General features: G+C 51.2%; 1 protein-coding gene and 1 long non-coding RNA gene across 2 annotated transcripts in view; one reads left to right on the top strand and one right to left on the bottom strand.

The window, feature by feature from the left end:
• TENT5B (terminal nucleotidyltransferase 5B) overlaps positions 1–3,420 on the bottom strand; it is a 7,176-nt gene extending 3,756 nt beyond the window's left edge. Inside the window, exon 1 of the mRNA XM_007120362.3 lies at positions 2,992–3,420. Within this exon, the coding sequence (XP_007120424.1) occupies positions 2,992–3,255 (264 nt within the window). The 5' untranslated portion in view covers positions 3,256–3,420. The remainder of the gene's footprint in view (positions 1–2,991) is intronic.
• Positions 3,421–3,554: 134 nt separating this feature from the next.
• Positions 3,555–8,860, top strand: LOC114484829 (uncharacterized). Its single transcript, XR_003678179.2, has 3 exons — positions 3,555–3,934; positions 8,421–8,464; positions 8,730–8,860. It is a non-coding gene; the product is annotated as an uncharacterized lncRNA (long non-coding RNA).
• Positions 8,861–8,866: the final 6 nt, after the last annotated feature.

Below are 8,866 nucleotides of genomic sequence, written 5' to 3'. Positions count from 1 at the left end.
GGGCCCAGCCGCTCCGCGGCATGTGGGATCCTCCCGGACCGGGGCACGAACCCGTGTCCCCTGCATCGGCAGGCGGACTCTCAACCACTGCGCCACCAGGGAAGCCCCTAGCCTGTGGGACTTCTAACCCACACTCTGGCAGCTGGCAGCTGTGCCATGTAGGCCAAGGGGAGAACTGGGCCAAAAACTTTGTCCTAAGGACACTGGCAGACCTGCAGAGTAGACCAGCCCCCTCTCCAAATTCCATTAGAGCTGACTGGGCCTTACTCAGTGCCAGCTCCTGCTCCCAGGCTGATGCCCACCCTAGGGCATGGCATCTGGCCTGGTGAGTAGGTAGGAGTACCCTTGTTAAATCGCCTGTGTCAGGCCGTGGGGCCGGCCGTGTCAGCCAGCCAGCCAGCGACTGTTGTCTCTTTCCCAGGTGTGACTACAGCCAGCTTGGCAGGCAGTCCCCAGATACCGCCACACCCAAGGACTGCAGGGCAGCTTGGAGCCTCCTGAATCAGACTTTCCAGCCATGGAGGGGGCAGTGGCTGCACCTTCCTTTCTTCTGTGCCAAGGCCCTCCCCCAAACCACTCTGCTCCCAGGCTGCTGCTGAGACCTGCAGGGAGGCCATAGGTGGTGTCAGCCAGCAGGCTTGCAAAACTTGAATCCAGAGCCACTTGATGCAGGCCCTCTAGCTGCAGCTGGAGAGATCAGAGTCTAATTCAATCCTCTGGACCCAGAGAGGGCAAAGGACTTGTTTAGGGTCACACAGCCAATAAGTGGCTGAACTTAATTAAAACCAGTCCTCCTAGACCTATGAGCAGGGGGCCTCCTACAGGAGAGTGGGTCCCTCTAGCCCAGGGACAAGCAAGAATAGCATCTCTAACTGCCCAGATCACTGCTGTAGGAAAACCTTGTGGGGGCAGAGAGGGAGAAAGCTTCCAATTCTTGAACCATCGGACAACTCAGCACTAGTGAGAAGCCCAAAATCAACAACCAGCACCTCCCACCACACACATACACACACAACCAGTACCTCCACCCCCCTGCCACACACACAAACCACACTCACACACATACACATATCCCCATAGTTTGTGAAGCTGCCGGCTGCAGATTCCTGCCAGGAGATGGACTTTCTTCACACCAGGTGAAGGCACCTGTTTCTTTTGGATTCTGGAAGCAGAAGGGGCATTGGAGAGCAGTTCAACCCATTGAACAAATAGGGACACTGGGCCCAGCAAAGGGAATTGACAACTGTCCAGGCCCTGAAGACAGATGTCCAACCTCCCAGTCCAACTCTGAAGTCGCCACTTCCCCCTCCCCACCACAGCCGGCAGCTCCCTGGTTTTGTGATATTTCTGACCCTAGTCTAGGATAGTAGTACTTTGGACTATTATCACATTGTAGAGTCAGCTCCTATTGACCTGCAGTCTCCCCCACCTGGCTGGAAGGCAGGGAGGCTGGGTCCCAGTCACATCTATGCTCCTAGTGTCCTGAACAGGGCCTGGCACAGAGCAGACACCAGTAAAGGCAGTTTGGACCATACTGATAGGGGCAGGGACTTCCCCTCCAGGGCACTGCATGGTGCAGAGGTGAACTGCCACACTGGGCTCATGCCTGGGACAATAGTTCTAGAGATACAGCATTTGGGGCCCCGAGGTTGACCTGACTGTCAAGGGGAGAAAAGCCTCAACTGGTTTCCTAATTACCCCATGACAGTGGGGCAGCCAAGAAATGCCTCGGTGAGCACCACTGATGAGTCAGCCCTGGGGAATCTTTCCCCACCCCCTCCCATTCCTTGGGAGGGAGGGCGAGGTAATCCCCCAGCAGGCACCACTCCCCCTCTGTGGAAGCTAAGGCAGGAGCAGGGGGGTGGCCTGCTTCACCTGGCTTGTATGGTTCACCTCCCCAGAAAGAAAGTCCATCTTGTGGCAGGAATATGCAGGAATTGTGGCTAGATTTTCTGGTTTCTTCTATCTGCTAACACCTAGAAGTTGAGTCTTGGGAACTGGGGAAGAGGTGGGAAAACCTTGAACCTGCAGTAACCGGCTCCTGGGAAGACCCAAGATTCTCTGGGTTTGATTTTCCCCTCTAGGTAATCTTAGGCAGCTCGCTGCCCCTCTTGGGGCCTCAGCTTCCCCAGCTATAAAATGCATACAATAATTACCATCTTCTGGTATTTCAGGGCATGACAGTGCCTGGGCTAACAGGTGAAAGAGCAATTTTAGGGTTGTTGAGAGTCAGGTAAAGGGAGGAGGGAGTCTGTGGAAGAGGAGAGGAGTCGCCAGAATTCTCTTCTGCTCCTCAGGAGAGAGGTGGGGCTTGGGGCCAGAGACTCGGCCCTCATTTCCAATCTTGGGGAGGGAGAGAAACTCCTAAACTGGACACCTGATGTTGCCCTCCAGCATGCAGGCATCAGGTCTGGCCTGGTGCTTAATCTCCTCCTGCCACAACCCTACTTGAGAGGGAGGGAGTCCTTGCTGGAATTTCTCAGCTTTCCCACCTAGCGAGGGGGCTCTTGAGCCATGCGCTGTGGGAACACAGGACAGAGTCTGCTCCTAGAACCTTGCGAGAGGGAAGAGGTAGAGGGTGAGACCCAGGGATGACGATTTAGAGATGAAAAGAACTATTTTGGACTCAAGCATGTACATCTACCCACCCAGGGCTGCCTGGCATCTGTTGTCCCTGCAGGCGGGGTTGTTTTTCCTCCACGGCCAGGTCCCCCCCCCCATTTCCCGCCCCTCTCCCAGCCAGGGCCTAGGTGAATGGTCCGAGCGGAATTGGGGCTCCTTAAGGGGCGGGGGACGGGAAAGTCAAGTGGGGAGAGAGTATAAGGTGCAGGGGGAGGAGGGTATGGACTACCATCAATGTCGTGCGATTTTGTTACAGCCCCTGTCCTTCTCTGAGCCTTGTTTTCTTAGCTTTCCAGCAAATTGAACAGACTCCGGGAGCCTCCCAGCCACGAGAGCCTCAGCCCCATATCCCCGCCCAGCGCCTCTCACCTGCACGATCTGCCGGGGCTGCACGCTCAGCGTGGGGAAGTTGCCGCGCCCATGAATGGGAATCGGTTCGCTCAGGAGCGCATCCAGCCGCTTCACCTGCGGCCAACTCAGCCCGCTCAGGTGCCGTCCGAGGGAAGCCGAGGCGGCCTCCGGGTCGGGGCCGCCGCCTGCCGGGGCGGCCGTAGCCACCGCCGAGGCCGCAGCGGTCTCCACCTGTTCAGCCGCTCGGTCCGGGCTCTCCGCTCCGCTTTCCGAAGGCATCATTAGCCCGGCCCCGGGGCCCCGACGGCAGAAACCGGGGGGCGGTTAAGGGGAAGAGAGCAGGGAGAGCGGCTGGGCCGGGGCCAACGCGGAGGGCGCGGGGCCGGACGGCAGCGACGGCGAGGCAAACCCAGGACACACCTCCGACGGCAACGACCTACCGCCCCTAAAGCCTGTGGCCTGGGGCCCAGCCTACTCTTATAGGCCGCGGGCGACACGCCCATTGGTCCCGGCTGCTGTCACACAGGGGGAACCCCGCCCCCGCCTCTCAACGCTCCTACCATTGGTCATCAGAGCTTTGCACGTGAGTCACTGGTCGCCAGGAAGATTCCGATTGGCTGGAAGGCACGCCCCTGCCCCGCCCTCCTTCTCCGGCAGAATTCCCTCCTTTGGTCCTTAAAGAACTTCTGTTCTCGGTGATTGGCCCGGGCGGAAGGCAGGGCCTGGATTTAAAGGGACTGCGCCCTCCAGGGGCAGACGTGAGGGAAGTGACCTGTGGAGTTTGTAGCGGACCACTAAGATTCCCCCCCACCCCACCCCCACCCCCGCTGGAAGGAATTTCGAAATCACCCGGCCTGGTACTGGTCATACGCTATTTTCAGAAGCCCAGAGAGACTGTGCCACTTGTTCAACTCCACAGTGCTCCTCCTGCTCTCCGGCAATCTTCCAGAGTTGAGAAAAGGTAACAACTTGTATACCGTGGTAGATACTTTTTTTTTTAATGTGACTTTATATGGAAATAGAGTCTTTTAAAACTTTTTTTATTTATTTAATTTATTTATTTTTGGCTGCGTAGGTCTTCGTTGCGGTACGCGGGCTTCTCATTGCAGTGACTTCAGTAGTTGTGGCTCGCGGGGTCTAGAGCACAGGCTCAGTAGTTGTGGTGCACGGACTTAGTTGCCCCACGACATGTGGGATCTTCCCGGACCAGGGCTCGAACCCATGTCCCCTGCACTGGCAGGCGGATTCTTAACCACTGCGCCACCAGGGAAGCATAATACTTTTTAAATGTACTCTCTTGAGTACATCACTGCCTGGCCAGCGTTAATGTTTTGGTTTAGGGGTGAGGAAACCTGCTCAGAGAAGGGGCCTGACTCTCTCAAGGTCACACAGCAGGTGAGATGGGGCCCTGGTGCTGAATCTGCGCTATAGAATCTGTGGGCGCATGCTCTTTCCACTACACTTGAGCAGACCCAGGGCCTTCACGGGGCTGGAGGTTGGAGGGAAGCTGGAACTGGGGTGTTGGTCTTCTGGCAGGAGCTTCCTGGGCAGCTGGTGGAAGTCTTTCCTGCCAGCCTCTTACCTGTCTCGGGTCCTGTGTGACCTTGGGCAAGTCACTAAACCTCTCTAAGCCAGTTTCCTCATCTGCTCCAGAGAAGGGGCTCAATAAATTTTTAAAAAATTTTGATTTGATTATTTATAGTTGGCAAAACATTTTCGTATGTTCTATTGAAATAATACGTTTATGTGTTTTTTTCTCTCGCACTTTACAGAGCCTAGTGGGATGAGGCTTATTATTGTTGTTACTTTTAACCTTCTTTTCTTATTTTAAATATATGTGCTTGTGGCAAAATTTTAGAAATTGAGTCTGATTCATCTCTGCAATATTCTCTTTTAAATTAAACATCATTCTTCTAACAATTAATTAAATATCATTCTCCTAACACCCCCATTCCATAAGGTAGGCTGGGCGAGGAGCAATGTGTCCAATGTACAGACAGAGAAACCAAAACCTAGAAATGGTAAACTACATTCCAAGGTCACCAGGTTGTCTCAGACAGACCTAGGACTAGATTCCAGGAGCCTGACTCTCAGACTAGAGCAGCTGCTTCCTCTGTCTGGAGGCCAGCCCAAGCAAGATCCTGCCCTTGTCCCCTCCCTCCCTCCCTCCCTCCCTCCATCTTATCTGGGTTCAGGGACTTCCTCTGGCCCCCAGGGTGGGGACCTGCTATTTGCTCCACTGCCTGGCTTTGTGACTTCCGGGCAAGTCTCTTGTACTGTCCTCAGCGCAGTTGCTTGCTATTTTGTTTTACCTTCTCTTGAAAGACAAGAAATAGATAAGAAATATACTTCAACCAAACCCAGAGTCTCCAAACCCTTGACCTATCACTTCCATGCCCCAGCAGAGGAAGGAAAAGAAAGGAAACTAACATTTACTGGATAACCTACTATGCACCAGATACTTTATATACGTGATCTCTAATTCCTAAAAATACATCTCAAGAAGTGGCATCATTATCCTCAACTTACAGATGAAGAACCTAAGGTTTAGAGCGGTCAAGTGACATGCCTAAGGTCATACAACTACTAATTGGCAATGTGAGACTTGAACCCAGGTCTCCTGACTCCAGAGCCCTAATTCCCTGCTCTTCTTAAAAGAGTTGGCACAGATCACAGAGTCCTGCTTGGCATAACCCTGGATGAATGGACCCACAAGATCCATTCATTTATTCATTCATCAACCAACACAGATATACTAAGTACCTACTGTGTACCAGGGGCTGGGCTAGGCCCTGGGATATGATAGGCAAGGTCCCTGCCCTTCTCGAACTGACATTCAAGTGTAGTAAGACAATAGTCAAGTAAGTAAATAAGACATTTTGAATAGTGCTAAAAAGAAAATAAAACAGGGACTTCCCTGGTGGTCCAGTGGGTAAGACTGCGCCCTCCAAATGCAGGGGGACTGGGTTTGATCCCTGGTTGGGGAGCTAGATCCTGCATGCATGCCACAACTAAGAGTTCGCATGCCGCAACTAAAGATCCCGCATGCCGCAACTAAGACCTGGCACAGCCTAAATAAATAAATAAATAACAAATAAATAATTTTAAAAAACGGAAATGGAAGAGAGAGCAGTCACAGGTATATGTGAGTGTGAAAAATATATAGCAAGAGAGGGGAAGAGAACTAGAGTGATCAATATACATCATTAGATGGTGTAATCATGGAAGTCCTCCCTCAGGAGGTGACATTTCCATTGTGTCTGCTGGATCCACTTCTGCCCTATCTCCCCATGCTTGTCCCTGGACAGCCAGAGCAGCAGAGAAGGTACCAAGCTACATATTCCTAGAACTCTGAAGGCTTTAGCTGAGAGGCCCTTTGACAATCATTTTGTTTACTCTCTTCCCACTTTGTAGATGGGGAAACTGGGGTCCAGAAAGCAGAAGGGATTTACCCCAAGGAGACTGGCTAGGGCTGGAACTACACAGGGGCAGCGCCTTGTGGTGTGGGCTGGTGCTGTGCCCACCCCATACACTTGAATTAAGTTCTCTAAGGAAAGAAACTTAGAGATCTCTTTTCCTCTCCCCTTCCTTCTGCCTGGGCTAGGAAGAGCAATTAGCAAATTCATGCACTGTGAATCACCCTTCTGTTGACACTTCTATTTCCAAAGCTAATTGGTCCAATGTTTGACCAATCACAGGACCTGAACTTTAGTGTTGGGGGGGATGTGACTTGGGGATGTAGGAAGAGGAGAGAGAAGACAAGAGTAGGGGTAAACTCATAGGGTTTTTCATTTTCACCAAGACCAACTTTTAATTGTTCCAATGAATGGAGGGGATAATGACAGCTGAAGTACATCCTGAAGAGTCCAACTGGCATTCAAATTTTATATATGAGCCTTTTCCCCCCTGTACAAATTTCCCATCTTAATTCTGACTCCAACTGATTTTAAAAGGGAACTTACTCTGTATAATAATTGAGTCATAGTGACACACTTTCCCTATCTGGGCCTCAGTTTCCTATTCTGTAAAATGGGAGAGAAATAGGAGTCACACTCTTCCATTCACACCTTCTATGATTTAAGGTGGTGGGAAGGGAGAAGGAGTCCCAGGAGAGTCTTGGTCCCTACATTGGCCCCTCAGCTCTGGGGCCCGAGGCAGCAACATCCTGGGATCAGCCCACATTATTGAGTGCATTGTTCCTAGACCCACACCAGGTGCTTTCCACACAGTTTCTCATTCAATTTTCAGAACAGAATCTTTTGACATAGGAGTCATCTTTCACTTTGCACGAGAGAAAACTGAGGCTCAGAGAAACTAATTAATTTGAGCATGAATTGGCGAGTGGTGCTTCATATCCAGGTCTGGCTGAATCCCAGGCCCATGGCCTACCCAGGGTCCTGCCCCTGAGGATGACTTGGTTTGTTCAATTACACACAGATAATCCTCCCCTATGGAGAACACCCATTCCCTCCTCCCATGGTTCTTGTCCTCCACCCTGCCTCAGTCCCTCATGGCCAAGGTGATTTCCTAGACCTTGTCATTACCAACAATTATGCCCCTACCCTGAGTAATTTCAATATCAAGTATCCCATCCTCCTGACACCACCTCCTGTGTCTTCTGCCCACTCCCTCTAGAACCCTGACTCCATCAGTTCTGGATCTACCAACACTTCAATCCACTGATCTTCCCACCTTTTCCCCTACTGTTCCTCGCCTCCCTCATGTCCTGACTTTCCTCCTTAACCAGCTTACGTTCTGTGGACCATAATTATAATTACTTCCTTGCATACGCCCTCAACCCCCTTGCTCCTTTCTTGTTAAATTGCACTCACCTGGCAAAACCACACCCTGGTTAATCCAACTCTGCACTTGCACCCACACAGTTGGCAGAAGCTGGAGAAAGACACACAGCCCTGCTGACTGGTCTCACTTTAATGTCACACCCACCCTCCTCCAGGGGACCCTTTGCACTGTCTCGAGATCCTACCATATGACCCAGTCCTGTCACTCTCGCATGGTCCTATAGACAATTTCTTACCTTCTCCTCCCTCCTCAATACCTGACAGCTCTTCCCCCAACCCTCCCTCAGCTCTTGACCTCGCTTCCTACCTCACTGAGAAGATAGAAGTGATCAAAAGAGAATTTCTGCAGACTCTCAACACCTCCTCTACCCAATCCCTGGGTCTGTGCCTCATTTTTACCCTCCCTCCTGCTACCTTGGATGAACGCCATTTGCTCCTCCCTGTGCTTCCCTTCCACTCATACACCAGATCTCCTGCCTCTCACCTGCTCAAGGACTTCACTTGGGCCATTTCCCCCTCTCTTCTGGTTCATTCCAATCAGTGTTGAGACATAATTTTTTGCATCTCAGAAAAAAACCACAACAAAACCAAGAAACCTCTCTTGACCTCACATCTGCATCCCCTCTACCCCATTTCTCTATATAGATCTTCCTCGACCTACGGTGGGGTTACATCCTGATAAACCCATGGTAAGCTGAAAATGTCCTAAGTTGAAAATGCATTTAATACATGTAACCTACTGTTAACTAGGTTTAGCCTAGCCTACCTTAAACGTGCTCAGTACACTAACATTGGCCTGAAGTTGGGCAAAATCACCTAATACAAAGCCTATTTGATAATTAAATGTTGATTATCTCATCTAATTTATTGAATACTGTATTGAAAGTGAAAGACAGAATGGGTGTAAATGTATCGGTTGTTTCCCCTTGATGTGATGTGGTCATATGGTTCAAGGGGAGCTGCACCTCGCTGCCACTACACAGCATCACGAGAGAGTATCAGACCCAATATCGCTAGCCCAGGAGAAGATGAAAATTCAAAATTCAAAGTACATTTTCTACTGAACGAGTACTGCTTGTGCACCATCGTAA

Source organism: Physeter macrocephalus, unplaced genomic scaffold, assembly GCF_002837175.3.
Source record: "Physeter macrocephalus isolate SW-GA unplaced genomic scaffold, ASM283717v5 random_66, whole genome shotgun sequence".
Classification (NCBI taxonomy): Eukaryota; Metazoa; Chordata; class Mammalia; order Artiodactyla; family Physeteridae; genus Physeter; species Physeter macrocephalus.
This window is presented reverse-complemented; position numbering and strand designations above follow the sequence as displayed.